General features: G+C 33.2%; 1 protein-coding gene across 4 annotated transcripts in view; it reads right to left on the bottom strand.

The window, feature by feature from the left end:
• Window positions 1-373: 373 nt before the first annotated feature.
• Window positions 374-17,468, bottom strand: part of LCA5 (lebercilin LCA5) — a 49,057-nt gene continuing 31,962 nt past the window's right edge. For 3 of the 4 annotated variants that reach the window (XM_069066970.1, XM_069066973.1, XM_069066972.1), the window contains 5 exons: window positions 16,466-16,603; window positions 15,592-15,688; window positions 14,190-14,332; window positions 8,782-8,905; window positions 374-4,826 (listed from right to left, as the gene is read on the bottom strand). In XM_069066970.1, coding sequence (XP_068923071.1) covers window positions 4,000-4,826; window positions 8,782-8,905; window positions 14,190-14,332; window positions 15,592-15,688; window positions 16,466-16,603 — 1,329 coding nt within the window. In that variant the 3' untranslated portion in view covers window positions 374-3,999. The remainder of the gene's footprint in view (window positions 4,827-8,781; window positions 8,906-14,189; window positions 14,333-15,591; window positions 15,689-16,465; window positions 16,604-17,468) is intronic. The other variant, XM_069066971.1, reaches the window with a different exon arrangement.

Below are 17,468 nucleotides of genomic sequence, written 5' to 3'. Positions count from 1 at the left end.
TGTCCTTGAACCACCTCCTAGTTTTCACTTTCCAATCTTTTGTTGGCCTAAAAAAATCAGATAATTAAACTCCTTGAAAACACTAGTTGAGTGAAGTAAAGGGCTTTGTGACTACAAAATGGAGGCTAAGAGACTCCCTCCTACTACTTTCTAAGGGAATAGTGGTGATAGTTGTGATAGGATGGACATTTAGGTTCTTGTTCCATACAAGTCACTCTTCAGATTCTAAGAGTCCACTCTCCCATAGTAACCTAAGGTTTTCTTACCTCTGTGGAACAGGCAGTGCTACCAAATCAAGCACTAAAACCTTGAAAAACAAAATGTAGATGAAGAGGAGTAGAAAAAGGGGTGGTAATCAGAAAAGTCAGGGACATAGGTAAAAAGCCATCACATATTTGTTTTTATTTCATGAATCACTTTAGTCATCCATTCTCTGCTATTAAAAGCAATATGTGCTATTAAGATAGCTCTTTAGGGTGAAAGGATTAATTAAAAGTGCAATTATCTGATAAGTCTAGCATATGGTCTAACCTGTCTCTAGGCAAATCCTTCTATTTGAATTACAAAATTCTCTCAAGAAAAAAAAAAGTGAAAAATTAACCCTATGGCTTTTGGTTCTACAGTATATTTTCTGTGTAATTCCAAGATAACTACTTCAATAAGAGACTATAATATTCTTTTAACTTAGAAACAGTAGTTCAGACCATGAAAAAAAAAAACAATGACACTTGGAGAAGGGAATGACTTGCCCATTCGCAAAAGGTCTGTTCATAAGAGAAGGTTTGTTCTTTAAATTTTTCTATTTGATTCTTAATTGCTTAGTATTTTCCTTTTTAAAACCAAAAATTAAATTTTAGGGTTAATTTGAATAATTCAGCTGTCTCTGCAAACTATTATAGTAAGAAAACATTAGATAAGAAAAAGTTAAAAAAAACTATTATACAATAAATGATCTAAATATAAAATCTTTACTCAAACTCTTAAAAAAACCTTAAAAACTAAACAATATTATAATTAGAACATTTGGGCAGAAAAATTAGCTATGTGCAAAATTAACATTACATAATAAATATAATTAAAATCATTGGATACCAGAACTGTATTACAATAATAATTCTTTGTTTTACAAACATTAAAAATGATTTGTAACATATTAAATGTTTATCTGTTAGACATCAATGTCTCTTTATTAAGAAAGTACTGTTTAATATAGGTCAGTGCTATTTTGCCCATTTTTAATGTCTGAGGATCATCTTTTATAAGATGAGAGGGAGAATATATATTAGAGACTTATAAGGTAAGTCTTGTCAAACTAAGTGAAGAGGTATTGTACAGATTCCAAGATAAATATTAAAACTGAGGTCCCTTAGTATTCATGTTATTGCAAATCAAACTTGTATAGCCAAATTCATCAATAATATTGATAGAGAATAAATCATTTGTCATAACGTGTCATTCTTAATTCTTTACTCATTCCTTGCCACACCATTTTTCCTCATTCTTCATCCTAGGCCTGTGTTTCTTTTCTGTTGAATCCAAAAAACATGAATATACTCATTGTATAGACAGGACATTCCTGCTGATGGGTCAATTACAGTAGTCAAGGGGAGACCACTATAATCTGAAAAAGATATTACTTACCCAAATCAAATTACCAAAGCAGAGTCACTGTCTTAAAGAGCAGCTGCTTACTAACTCATACTAATGCTGTCCCCTTAGTGTCTATTTGAGTGTAGATTCAGATCTCAAATAGCACATTAAAATTTCAAAACTACATTACTATGGAAAGATGACTCTGAGTTGACAATATTTTTCATCGAATAAGTCAAGAAATATACAAGCCTTTAGGTATAGTAACATACACATGCATCTTTTTTTTTTGCTATAAAAGAATAGCATTATTTTAAATCTTCACCTATCATTTACATATTCTGGTGTTCAACATATTTTATTTGGTTATTCAGTTCAAACCAATAATGCATCTAAAATTACATTATACATTTAACATTTACTAATATAAAGTGGACACTAGGTTAAAATGGAAGCATCACTGTGCCTGCCAAAACTAAAGTGTGTATCTCTATTACTGGGGAGACATTTCTGCTGGCAGTCTTTCTTGGTGTAATAATAGTGCTTTTGCTGAAGGGACTGTCCTCAGAGCTAGCTTGGAATAGTTCTAATGAAAAGACTAGGTATAAAATCTCACACCTGGTTTAAAGAGTACTAGCAGGGGAAATTAAGGGATTGTGCTACATACAAGTCTTTCAGGTTGTGGCAGCAATGAGTTGTTTACATAGTAAAATATCTTCTGACTTCACCTCTGTCTGCATCTGCCAGGGATTTAAAATCAGTATGGTTGCAGAAGTCTTCAGGAGCTGTTAAGACAAGCCATAGCAATCAGATTTGCATGAGGAAATGAATGGAGAGAGTCTTTAGGTCAATTTATTTTGACTATCTCCTGTATTGAATCTAGTCAATGTAAAACTCTTGTATATTAAGGGGGAAAATGGAAATAGTAAGAATCTAATAGTTTTAATAGTTTAGTCATAAACCTTCTCTGCAGTATATCTCAGAAACTTATGAAATATGTCCTAATCATCAATAGATAATCACCAATTTCTGGAATTCCAACATTATTAGTATTTCTTAAATCAAAAACAATCACACCTCATAAAAAATGGACTAGAGTTGTGTTACTTAAAAATACTTCTCTGTCACTGAGATTTTGAAACAGCTTTTAAAATGTTTGGTTATATATGTTATTCTAAAATCATAATGAAAACCAAAGGAAAGTTTGAACTGCATGTTTGGAATTAAGATCAGAATTTTAGGCTATATAAGCATTTTCCTAAAGAAGGAGCTCAAATCTCTTGACCTTAATGTGTTTAATATCACTATTATTTACCAGTCCATAATCTTGAGGCATATACATGGTGAGAATACAAAAATACCCTTCCTTACGTAAACTTTCTTACTAAGTAAACTGATTTCCTAATCAAGCTGAAGCTCTACCATTACAAGGATCATGAGGGGTGGGGGCCTACATGCTTTCTCTCCCTGTATTTTTTCTTCCACTTTCAGTTCATACATTTGATCTGATCTGTGGTACACTAGTAGGCAACCCTCATGGAGAAAATAAGATAGTGGACCTACTGATGAAAAATCCCTTTCCTAATTAAAGCTGATATTAATAAACATGGTTAAAGAACTTACAAGGAATCTTCTGGAAAAAATGAAAAAGTTTTGTTCAACTCTCTTTTCATCTAGCTCTATGAAGGAGAATCAAGATATGTTCTTCATTAAGTTATTCATTAACTTCTGATTATACATAGGCACTAATGGAGGTAAACAGCAAAGTGGACTGCACAAAGTTAAGTATTCACTCTGTTGCTCTGTTATTATAGATATGGAAAAACCAGCTCAAGTGCCGAGGTTGCCAGTGGGGCATCCTGATATTGCCCCTACTTACTGAAGTAGCTTTGCCTGTCTCTACCCCCAAAGTGGGAATTCTGACAGTTGCTCAGGAGCCACATCACCTAGTCTGGTCAGTAGAAGAATCCTTTCACCACTGATTCCTCTCCTTCATAAATGAAAACTGATTATATTCAGTTTTATGATGATAACAGATGTCAATAGAAGGCTAACAAAGTGGAACTTGGACAGATGAATGAAGCCTCCAAAGGCATAAAACCTCAGCTGGTTTAAGAAAGAACCTTAAGTTGGTTCTTTCAGTAAGAAAAAAAAGGAAAAACCAAGAAAGAAAAATTTAAGCCTATTTTCATTCAAAATAGTCTTCACTCTTGGTAATTTAAAATGATACCATATAGCTATACTGTGTAAACTACTTTTGCTTTGGTTAACTATTTCCATTGTTATTTGACTACTAAGATAATTCCTAAATAAGGAATTTTTGAATATCTGAAAAATGCCTAAATTCCTTATAATAATTACTGTATTTAGGTGTTTTAACAATATTTACAATTGAAAAAATATGTATTGTCATCTCAGTACTACTTCTTCAATTTCATCTTCCAAAGAATCAACTGCCTTTACTGCTGGTCGATTGTTTGTGTGTTTTAGCCGATGCCTATTTGAGTTAAAATTTCTCTCTTCACTGAGGAAAAAGTCATCATCTTCATCTTGTCCTTTGCCTCTGTTGCCTTTATCTTTGGGGAGTACATTTAGAGGGTCAAAGTCCCCTTTGCTATTAGTCAGAGAACCTGAGGCACTATTTTTACTGGAAATGGTGCTGCTGGCAGTGGCACCAAATAGTTGCTCCATGAGATTAGCTTTTTTCTCCTTTTTTGTACTTAAATCTCCACCATCTTTAGTGCTTATTGGCAAATCTGCAATGCCACTTTTTTGATTAAATAGATTCGACCTCGCTGATGTTTTCCCAAAAGAAGGCACATAACTACCAAATGTGAAATCAGTGGTGGAGGTTGGGCTCCAAATATTTCTTTTTTTCTGGTTATCATTATTTGTGGATATATAACTGCCATCTTGGTTAATAAACCCATTAAATAACCTCTCAGTGGATTCTGAAAACTTGAAACTTTGGGATTTTTTCTCTGGAGAGATTAATTGTGAGTGTGAACTTAAGTTCAGGGAGGTTTGTATTTCTCTGTCAATTTCATTCAATTTAGCAAGTAACAACTCTTTCTTTAGTCTTTCTTCTTCTTCTTCTTCTTCTGACTTCTGACTATTTTCATTTTCAATTTGGTAAGTTGCTGTTTGGTAAATTGTTTCTATTGTAGGTTCTTCTTCTTTCTGCATTAAATCCACACTTTCTGTTTGATTTTCCTTAATGTGCTCTTTTGCCCAATCTACATGGAATCAAATCACAAAACAAAAACAGAATAAATTTCACAGAATTAAACTCTTAACAGATAGGCTCAAGTACCATCAATTTTAATCTGTAGCTAAATTAACTTCTTTTGGTATCATTGTATCCACCATTATTTCTCAATTCAGTAGTATGGTGTGAAAAAATATTCTCCCAATAAATACTGTAAAAACTGTCATTTTTTAACACCAGAATTCTGCCTCCTCTAGGCTAGGTTACTTATTTTATACCCCTTTAAAAAGCTAAATCAATGCTGTAGGCATATTAAACATTTAATGACAGTTGATGAGTTAGCTTAAACTCAAGAGTACTATAAATTTTCATGTAGTACTCCATTAGGGTGTTCTTAAATTTTAGTCCATCTGCATTTTATATGGTAGAGATTTGTCTGATATCAGGAGACCATTCATAGATATGTGTGAGGACAATAAGAAGTAAAGTCATTTTTGGTTTGTTTTCTTGTAATATTACACCTTTCCTCATGTTCTAGTTGGATAAGACAGAGATAGGGATCGGAACTGTGATTTCACTGGAATAGGGAACTTCCATTAGAGAAATCTCCCTTTACCAATGCAGCTTGGTACCTCCTTTACAACTTGTAGTCTTAGATAGTTACGTAGAGCAGATCCAAGCATGCAGCCCACATCAGCTTAAAATGTAATCAGGAAATATTTAACAGACCAAATAAAAATACAATATAACATAGATAATGTTACATTTTAAAACTAAGTCAGCGTGTATCACATTGGGTTTCTTATGTATGGACTAGTGGCTCCTGCTTCTCTAAGTTTGACACCATGGGCCTAGAGTATTAACAGATTAAGCAACTTGTACTGGATCACACAGTAAATATATATTGGGACTTGAATATGTAAGACTTGAATTTGTTTTTCCTGGTTTCAAGATTTGGTTCCTCTCCACTAAGAAATACTGCCTATCCAATTCACTATTTTTCCATTTATTAGCTTAGCGCATAAAAGCATTTTTCTAATGTGTACAAGCTAAAAGATATATAAGAAGAATTTCTATTTCAACAATTTATGCTAAAAACAAGCATGTAAGTGTTAGAAATAATCAGGATGTGATTTTGTAGAGTTCTTTATCTAAAAAAACCCCAACTGTTTATACAACACAACAAAACTAACAGAATATCAAGGTTCTTTCTTTCCTTCATTCCCCTTCTAAGTAATTTTTTTTTCTGAGATGGGAATGAAAACTTTAAAAATTATTCTGGAGCTTCATGTTCAATGTTCATGAAATTTATTAAATTCTACTCATTAAAACCAAATTAAATGATGAACACTGATACAAGTATCAGTTTAAGAAGGGAATAGAAATAGAAATTACAGGACTACAAAGACCTATTGTTTTCAGCAAATTCAATGCATTATATAAGTGGTTTCTAACTTCTGGTTAGGACTCTGGGTGGTCATGCAACTACTACAATGGGTTCATGAATCCATGTGTAAACCAAGAATTGTCATTTGGCTCTTTCTTTAGCTCCAACAGTATAGACAGCAGACTTCGAATAATAAATATGCAAACTTACCTTCTGTGGACTGAATATACCTCCTATAAATATATAGCTATTTTTAAATATACATAGGTGCTGTCATTACTGATAAAATACTAATGCATTTAAAAACAGTACTGAATCCAGAGTAGCTTTCTGTTATCATCTGTTTTCTTAGTCAATAGATGGTCTTAAAAAGTAATGGAAATTCACAAAATATCTAAATGTTAAAAAGGAGCCCTTAAACAACAACAAAAAAGGGAATCACTGCTTTAGATATTTATATCTGTTAGGATATCATGTGAAAAAACAGGGACAAGGGGTGGCCAGGTGGCGCAGTGAGTAAGAGCACTGGCCCCAGAGTCAGGATGACCTGGGATAGAACCTGGGCTTTGATACTTAGCACCACACCCAGAAATAACTGGCTGTGTAACCTTGAGCAAGTTACTTAACCCCAATTGCTTTAAAAAACCTAACAAAACAGGGACTAACCCTTGTTTGAGATGTAATGCTAAGGAAATAAATAACATTAACTCCTAGATGATAAGCTTTAGTCAATATACATACGATAGGACTCATAAAGAGACACAAATACCACCTCCATCTTTTCCTCAAGGTGACAGTCCACATATACTGATATAATTTTATTACCCTTCTGAGGATGGGATATGTGTGTATGCACATATGTATATGCATATATATGTTTATGTATGTGTATATGTACTTCTCTCTCTACATGCATATTTATTCCTTTCATGCCATGAGAAACTATTAGCATTTTAACTCTATGCTGGGACATAAAAATTTCTATTCTTTTACTGTATCCTACTGTTGGCTAACGATAGTATTCCTCTGCCTTGAGTGGGGATACTTATCCTATATAATTCTATTTAATCTGCCCTGGTCCAACTATTTTCCATAGACTAAGATCAAATCCAAAATGGAATCTGAAATAATTGGGTTTTTTGTTTCTTCTTAGCCTAAGTATCCAGGTCTAGAATCAGACATTTATAAAAATTTTTAATTCATTACCCAACTTACAAGTCCTGGGAAGAAAATGAAATAAATGTTTCCAGCTGTTATTTACCCTTTACTCAAAAAATACCAGGCAAACGGAGTATTTTCCTTTACTTCTAACTGCCTTACGTCATAGCAGTTTCAGGCCACACAATGAATCACTCACTGCTTCACAATACTGAATTCAAAGGTCCTTTGATCGTTTATAATGATGTAGGATTACATTCAAACCAACCCAAGAGGATGGTCATTTTTCTGAACAATTTATTTAGTAATATGTGACAATGTTTTACAATTCTCACTGCTAAGAAGCTCCTGAATAAAATACATCTAAACTAAATTCTACCTAAAACTTTATTTCCTCTTGTCCTCGGAGAATAGAAAAACACACTAATACATTATTCCTTCATGTTTGGAAGACTTTTTTAAAAAAGCTTTCCCTTCAACTTCTTTCCAAGATAAATAGACTAAGTTCCTTTAACATTCCTTTTCAAAGGAATGATTTTCTGAAATTTTCAATATTTTTGTTCCTTCCTTCTGCTTCTAATACTGTGTTTCTGTTACAGACCTCAAAATTTAAAATGAATATTGAATTAAAATTCTAAGTAGTGAAGTATGTGGCAGAAATATATATTTGATGTAGAATCAGAAAACCCAAATTCCGATCTTCAAAAAGCAATTCCTGGTTCTCTTTCACTTCAGTCTCTATCCTAATTAATCTGGGGTACATTGCTAGGGAATTTAAACTGTGAAATGATTTAGTTCAGCACTTCCCTGATACAGATGTACTAGTTTACAGTTGTGGTTCTTTACAGGTTAAGGTTTCTACAAAAGAGCTAGCAAATGATTGGGAGCATCCTAAAAAACCACTAACTAGGTCACCTAATAGCTGTTTGCAGATGTCAATATTGAGTGAGATTTAAGTAGCAAACACACAGTTGCATTTAAGTCTGGGCATATTCCAAACAGCTGTTGACTTGGGGTTTTAATTTAAGTTTTGAATCACATCTGAAGACATTCTAATTCTAGTGCCAAGGTATTAATATTTTGAAAAATTACCACTCAAAATAACATGCATGGTTGATCTTGATGTCTCCACAGCTTTGACTTTTTGGCTGGGAGCTGTTCACTTAAGCATCATGGATTCCTCTAAAACATGGCCAGGTAGTTCATCTTGAAAACATTCTGGTTTCCTTCCTCTTTTCTTTTTCTCTCTCCATATCACAAGTAGTTACTAAAGCAGTGATTTTATTTCTACTTCCATTATATAGATCCTACTTTTCATATTAGCTAGTCTTCCCCTCATTATTCTGATTTTGTAAAACCTTATGTGAAGCAGGAAAAACACAGGAAATAAAAACTTTGATAAGCAATGCTCTTGTTTTTAAGAGATTAATTTTCCTACCATCTTGAAGAATCTCATCTTTTTGTTTCATAATACATAGCTCTTCATCTTCTGTAAGTTTCTCTTCTCTTTCTATACTTGCGGTCTCAGCTTCATTATCTTCATCTTTTGGGTTTTCCTGATCCTATTATAAGAAGTAGTTTTTTTTAAAAAAGCCCACTAAAAATGTGGAAACCCTACCTTATCAAAAACATAATTTTTATTAATATCACAGGAAATATTAAAATCCACATATCTAAAATACATAATTAAGACCAACTTCATACAATATCTTCTACTGCTACAAGAAAATTAAAAATTAGTAAAATTTCTATTGATACAGAAAGAAATACCTGGAGGGATTCAGTAAGAAAGCTTATCAGCAGACTGCAGCAACAGCAGTAGAGATACGTACTAGTCTTTCAAACTGAGCAGATGACGGGGCAGCTAGGTGGTACAGTGAATAGAGCACTGGCCCTGGAGTCGGGAGGACCCGAGTTCGAATGTGACCTCAGCCACTGTACACTTACTAGCCCTGTGACCTTGGGCAAGTCACTTCACCCCAATTGCTCTGCCCTCCCCCCTCCAAAAAGCAAAAAAAAAAATCAAATTAGCAGATTAGTAGCTGAACATGTGGAGAAATCAATTTAAACTAATATTCCACTTAACCAGACAACCAGAAAGAACACTTAAGTAGCTAGAAGCAGTGGAAAAATCTAGAGAGAACCTAAATACTCTTTAGATTTAAAGAAAACCTAAAGGGCTGTCATTCTGCAACCTTCAGACAGTACTAACCACCAAATCACCCTCCCCCAACCAAAGAACTCTTAGAAGTTACCCTGACAAAGTAGGTCTAAGTTTACTTTGCTAGTTATGTGATCCAAATGCAACTCATATTTACATTTTTTTTCAGTCTTTAAGGGTGGTTAATTTAACAAGTTTTGCTCCACTGATTTAACAGCCACCTTTAGTTTCTAACATTAAGAATTAATTTTTTTGAGGCGGCTGGGTGGTGCAGTGAATAGGGCACTGGCCCTGGAGTCAGGAGGACCTGAGTTCAAATCTGGCCTCAGACACTTAACACACAAAAAAAACTAGCTGTGTGACCTTGGGCAAGTCACTTAACTCCAACTGCCCTGCAAAAAGCAAAAAACAAAAAGAATTGATTTTTTTTAATATATTTATTCCATGTGGCCTTCTAAAGTTTTCTGCTTCCTTGGTTCATTCTGGAGGAAAGATTTTTTCCCCTATAGAATTTATATTCTTTAGCTTAAAGCTAGTGATAAATTTAACCTTTGTATTCATTCTGAAGCATCCTTTCATATATGACCTGTAGGTGATGATATCAATTAAAGATAGGGAGCTGGAAAAGTACGTAATTGAGAAATCAACAACTGGGAAGTACAGCCTCCCATGGGGGTGGATCTGCATGAGAAATTTTCACTAAATGAATAGTAATGCTATCAGTTGAATGAAAAGTTCAATTAAATAGGATATGAAAGGGTAAATTGGTTTTGGAGCAAGAAGCCTTCAGCTGGAATTTTGATTTTGCTATATTTTCCTTGTATGACCTTAGACATGTCCCTTCTTTCTGGACCTCAATTTCCTTATCTCTAAGGTTCTTTCTGGGCCTAAAATCTAAAATCTAAACCCTATTCCCCAACCACAATTATCAACTGAAATCAATTATGATGCTAAAACAAAAGTAGCATCAACCTGAAAAGTACATTATGCTCAGATTAACAAATTTTATCTTCGTCTTTCCAATCTTTCCAAGATGTTCTATAAAACAAAATATATATATATATAAATACGTGACATAGCACAATGATTGTGTGTCATGTGACACTGAGGACATTTTTTTTAAATGTCTTCCAACTTAAATAATTATCTTTCCATTGCTAGCTTACATCTAGATTAAGTAATCCAACTTGAATGTGTTTATCTCAATGATAATACAAGTTTAGAAGAAAAACATTTATGAGAGTTGATTGACCTGTTCAACAACTTTCTGGGGAAAAACAATCCTGGGTATATGGAAGTGGAGGGAAAGATCTATCCTTTCCGCTCCAACAAATATGAGATTTGAGAATTACCTGGATAGTTGCAATCTTCAAAAGTTCACAATTATATAAATATACTGGACCTTCACTATATTGCACTACTTAGGATGCAGATTGTCAAATGTTTTTATAAGTTAAAGCATTTTTTAACTTTCTCATTTTACTGCATACATAACTAAATCCTATTGGATATAGTGCAACACATCTGTATTCTACTCATTAGTGGCTACTGTAAAGATTCCAGCATGCTTATTTATTCATCATGTTACTAACATATTAAATTTAAATGCAGCAAAGGATGGATAAATTTAATGTCATGGATAGAACCAAAAAGATCTATAAGTCACTAATATTGGTTATAATAAACAAGTAGGCAATGAGGTTATTTAAGTGCCATAATTACCTTAGGATATGTGCTGGCTAAAATACCCATGGAAAGAAAATCCCCTATTCTTGCTAGGCCCTAAAACCATACCCAGCATAACAGATTATTCTATTTAATGCCTGATGGGATTAAAAATAATACTAACAACTCACATTTATATAGTGCTTAAAACACCTTTTTTTTTCCAAAATAACCTTGAGGCATAATAAAAATAACTGACATTTATATAGCATTTAAAATTTTTCATCCTTATTTCATACCTGATGTTCCTGGGAAGGCTTCTAGTTTATCCCCATTAGAAATAATGCTTACTGATGGTTTTAGATAAATGCTTATTATCAATTTAAGGAAAAATCTACTTATACCAATACTTTCAAGTGTTTCTAATAGAAATGAGCATTGAACTTTGTCAAAAGCTTTTTCTGCATCTATTGATATAGTGACATGATTTTTAAAAACTTTTATTATTGGGGTGGCCAGGTGGCTCAGAGAGTAAGAGCACTGGCTCCAGTGTCGGGATGACCTGGATCAAATCCGGGCTCAGATACTCAGCACCACACTCAGAAATAACTGGCTGTGTAACCTTGAGCAAGTTACTTAACCCCGATTGCTTTAAAAAAAAAAACTTTTATTATTGATGCAATCAATGATGTTAATAGCTTTCCTTGTGTTTAAAACATTTCTGCATTCCTGGTATAAATCTCACTTCATCATAATGTATGATCTTTGTAAAATATATTGTTGTAATCTTTTACATAATGTTTTATTTAGGATTTTTGCATCCATATTCATTAGTGAAACTGATCTGTTATTTTTTCTTCCTGTTTAGGTATCAGTTATTATATTTGTTTCATAAAAAGAATTTGGTCTTTATTATTACAAATAATTTATTTAATGGAATTAATTGATCTAGAAATGTTTGATGGAATTCACTTGTAAATCCATCTGGTCGTGGTGCTTTTCTCCTAGGAAACTCACTTATGGCCTATTCAATTTATTTTTTAAAATAGGTCTATTTAGATATTCTATTTCTTCTGCTAATCTAGGTAATTTCTATTTTTGTAAATATTCTTCCATTTCACTTAAATTGTTAAATTTGTTGGCATATAATTGGGCAAAATAACTCCTTATAATTGTTATAATTTCATCTTCATTAGTGATATATTCACCCTATATATGAACAGGCAGTTTTCCAATGAAGAAATCAAAACAAGTTATAGTCATATAAAAATGCTCTAACTCATTACTGATTAGAGAAATGCAGATTGAAACTTTGAGATATCATTTTACACCTAACAGATTGGCTAAAATGATAGAAGGGAAAAATGACAAATGCTGGAGAGGATGTGGAAAAATTGGAACACTAATTCTTTGTTGGTGGGACTGTGAAATGATCCAACCATTTTGGAGAGCAATCTGGAATTATGCCCCAGAGTCATAAAATTATCTTTATCCTTTTGACCCAGCAATACCTTTACTTAAGTCTATTTCTGAAGATGATTATGGAAAAAAGGAAAAGAATCTATAAGTTCTAAAATGTTCACAGCAGCTCTCTTTGTGGTGACAAAGAACTGGAAATTGCAGGGATGCCCATTAATTGTGGAATGGCTTAACAAGTTGTGGTACATGATTGTGATGGAATACTACTGTGCTATAAGAAATGATGAGTTCAATGATTTTAGAAAAACATGGAAAGACTTGCACCAATAAATGAGCAGAACCAAGAGAACATTGTTTATAGTAATAGCAATATTGTTTTAAGAAGAAATTTGAGCAAATGATTTTGTCTATTATAAATAACCCAAATTAATCATAAAGGACATATGAAGAAAGACACTATCTGCATCTAGACAGAGAACTCTGTGTGTGTGTGTATGTGTGTGTGTGTACATATATATATGCTAATTTGTGTACAATGGTAGCCATCTTGGGGGGCCAGGGAAGAAAAAAAGATATTTATATGATTTTGTTGTATATTTGAAAGAAATAGCAAGTTGTGCATAGTAGATTTGCAGTTTCATACACAACCATCTTTTTTTTATTATGCTGTGTTACAGAAATGCTTGTTTTATTCCATAAATTAAAAATAAAATAAAATAAATTGCATATACTTTCCATGTATTTATCTCATTTGAACATCATAAAAATCCTATGTAATCCAAGTATAATTTGCCCCATTTTGCAGATGAGAAAGGATCAAGGAGGTCACACATTTAGAAATTATCAGAGGTACAACTGGAATGTAGGTTTTCCTGATTCCAAATCCATCATTCAATTCATTATGCCACACTGCCCCTCTAGAAATAACTGACATTCATAAAGTACCTTACAATTTGTGAAATGTTCTAAATACATTATTTCATTTGAGCCTCATAAAAACTTGGGGTGAGAGGTACTATAGGTAGTATTGTCTCCATTTTGCAGATGAGTACACTGAAACAAAGAAACTGAAATGACCTGTCCTTGGGTCATGCAACTAGTAAGTACTGGAAGCATGCTTTAAACCCAGGTGTCCAGGCTAGGAAGCATTACCCCTGTGGTTCAGAGATTTAGTGATTTGTCTAAGGTCACAAAGTTACCTAGACAAAGCCAAGGCCAAGCTTTGAATATATTTCTTGATTTTAAATTTAGTGGTATTTTCCCTAAACTATGTCCAAAAATTCTATTAGAAAAAAATGATTGCAGTTTAAATTTGCAAAGCACCTGCTGCATTCACTAGAAGGATAAGAAAAAAGCAGTCAATATAGATTTTTTTTTAATTGGTTAAGAGGTACAGGTAGACACCTGAAGTAGGGAGACTATGGATAGACTACAAAAATGCAATTAAAATTTTAAAGAGGAAAATAGATCTTAAGTCCTGGCTTGGGTCCAGAAAGACAGAAGTAACAATGACACTCTTTTACATTTCAGAAAATTTAACACAGTCTTTATTTTTAGGAAAAGTGTGGCCTAAAGTTTGGTTCTAAGATTGTTAAACTCACCAGAGTAAGAAGTTCCTCTTCTTCTGGTCTGAGTGAATCTTGAGAAACAAAAGCTGGTGATGACAAGTCATCTTCTTTGCAATATTCACTGGTTTGTACTCCTTTTGTGCTATATATTCCTTTAATACTGTGGGTCACAGATACTAAAAAAAAATTGTAACCAAATAATATTTTAAAATTTGTTCAAACTGCGATTTCCCCAATTAATGTAGCTATGAAACACTATAGGACTTGGAATCGGGCCCAGACATGTGATTTCATCAGTACAGGGAATCTTTGGTGAGGAAATGCCCTCCTCCAATGCAGACCAACCACTGCTCTGCAAAGTACCACTTCGAGATTAGCACCTAGGACACTGACAGGTTAAGTGACTTGCCAACAGTAACAGAGTTAATGTATATCAGCGTCAGGATGTGGACTCTGATATTCCTGACTCTGAAGATGGCTTTTTATCCACTATACTGCTGCTTGAAATATACTGATAAACCAATATCTACAATTAATAAATATCACTCAGATAAACAGGAATATTAAACATAGGGAAATATTATAGTAGAATAAAAGAAATAGTAGGTATTTTCATACTCTCAAGCCAGTTCATGTATTAAGTAGTTTTGATATATACAAAATATCATATTGTATAATGGGAATAATATTGCTACCACAGTATTTTCAAACCCCACCCCCCATTTCATGGAACCCTTATTGACATCACATAGAATACCAGGGTTTTGTGAAATAGTCTGATGATGTATGAAGCTCTTACTTAGAATTCTGTAAAAGATAGGCAATTCCATTAGATATTCAGCTCCCAAAGGTCTTTTGGAAGGTATGTGGGGGTAGGGAGAATATTGTGGGAGAGGGGGGTGGGAATTATGACTAGGTTAACTCAACTTATATTATAATTTATGCTGTTCGATTTTCAGTATTAAGAGAAGGAAAGTATTTAAATTTTTTTAAAGGGTATATAAGGTCATCTTGATGAATTTTTGTGAAAAACAACTACAGAGAAAAGTTAACAATCCTTCAAAAACATAGTAAAGAGCATATTGAAATTATAACACAGAACTTGGAACTTTACTAACAATAGCAGTAACAGTGCAACCTTATATTTGTATCCAACTTTAAAATTTCTAAGGATTTTCACATATACTATTCTCCTTTGATACAACCCTGTAATATAGGCAGGACAGACTTCTTAACCACACTTTACAGATGCGGAAATTGATGTGTAGAGTAATTAGGAGCCTTTCTGGTTTTACAATGCTGGAGTCAGATTTCTTACTTTTAAGTTAAACTTGAAGGTTTTGACACGGCTTTTTATTTCACTTTGGAAAGAAGGATTAGTCCCTCTACCCCACACCCTAGTCCTGTCAATACATAATTAAAAATATGACTGTACCACATTTTCTTGGAGAAACATCTCTGTCTTTCTTAGGAGTTCTCTTCAGTATGCGGTTTGAATATATATTTTTTACATCCAGTTCTCGCTCTTTTTCCTGAAAATAAAGTCATCATGATTAACTGAAAATTTCAAATCTCCATCATAACTCAGTTATTCAAGTAAAATTCCCTATAGCCTGGTATTTGGCTTACTCGAGCTCAAATTCCTGATTAAGTTAGAGAAAGAGGAGTAGCTTTATGACCATATGCTCTAGAAGTGAGGATTCAGAAAAGTGGAACAATAGAGTACCTCTTTTTTCCATCCTCCCCTCCCCATTACATATCTCAGGATTGCCAATCTCCCAAATTTTTTCTTCCCTGATCCATTAATCTTAAGACCCTGTAAGTAAGCAAGCAGTACCTTCAAAATTTAAATAAATAGTTCTGTAACAAAACCAAACATTGAGCTGACAAGAGGTGGTTTTTATTCTTAAAATCAGTCTAATATAAAGTATCTCTGCAGTCAAAATTATACTAGTTGTAACAATTTTCAAGTAAAAAAAAGTTTGTTTTCTACATAGGAATGGTATATGTAGAAATGGACTAGGTATTTTTTTTCAATATATTTTACATTTTCTTGTAGTTGATTATGGTAGTGTATTTGTAACAAGGTACTTAATAATTTACTATTATGAGTGCATTACAACCATTATATTATCAGAATTTTTACTTCCAAGAACCAAAGCTAATAAACATATACTGAAATGTTACATAACATACAAAGTACAGCTTTTTCCAAATGAAAATATGGCAGTTACTACTAAAAGTCAAGCAGTTCTAGAATAATGATATATTAGAAAATTACTACAGTTCTAACATTTTAAAAAGCTCACCCTTAGTTTTTGATATAATCGTTGTAGCTCCCTTTGGAGAATTTTATTTTCATTCTGAGCATCATGTGCCCTTTTCTTTTCAGCATTTAACTGTCGTTGGTAACTACTAGTATTCAGTTCAAGATTTTTTGACAGCTCCTATGTGTAAACAAATAAGAAAAATAACTGTTTATTTCAAAAGGAATCTTTTAGTGAACCACCACTTTTAACATCACTTTAAAATAGGATGCTTTATCTGTTGCTGGCCTAAACACACAAATCATCTTGTGCCTACAGGTTATGGCCCTAAAGGAGATCAGGGAAGAACTATCCAGATTAAATCAGCTTTGTCTATAACATTTTTCTTTTTCTTTTTTTTTTTAGAATTTGTGTGCAAGCCTGTATTGGCTGAAATTTATTTTGTTGGAATGGTAGGAGGGACTAAAGCTAACAAGTTTTGTGGGCAGGTGAAAATTTGGGAGATAGGGAAATGTTTTTGTTGAAGCTATTTTGAAAGTTGATAAAAAAAAATAGGCAACAGCAATATTTAAATATTTTGCATCCAAAAAGGTACCCAGAGCAATATAAAGCATTCCCAAGATAAAAAGCAACAAGTTATTGCAACATTATTCAATGATAGTTTATGAATGAAAAAATTGATTCATATCCTCTAAATTGGTTTAAAGTATCAACAAAATAGCATGCTTTTCTGTTAAAAAAAAATCAAGAACACAATTAACGTTCACATTCTTCCCCATCTCTATTTCAGAAGAGAATAACTTCCTTATCAAAGCATCCATTGTTCTTTTAAAATGGACAAAAAGCAATGGAAGAACACTCAGGATTAGATACTGAGTGAAAGAGAAAGAAGAGGAAGAAATCTAGCAGAGAAAGGGGTATTTAGGGAAGGAGCCAAAGAAGTGGGGAATTATGTCATGAAAGCATACCAGGTGGCCAAGGTAAAGTGGAAAGATTTATGCATGGTATCAAAGTCACGAAAATTTGCTTGCCTTTCCTTTTCCAG

The sequence above is a fragment of the Petaurus breviceps genome, unplaced genomic scaffold (genome assembly GCF_028583685.1).
Source record: "Petaurus breviceps papuanus isolate PSGF00001 unplaced genomic scaffold, PetGlider_PUasm1.0 90734, whole genome shotgun sequence".
In the NCBI taxonomy this organism is placed as follows: Eukaryota; Metazoa; Chordata; class Mammalia; order Diprotodontia; family Petauridae; genus Petaurus; species Petaurus breviceps.
Note: the sequence above shows the minus strand (reverse complement) of the source record. Positions and strands in the feature narration are given on the sequence as shown.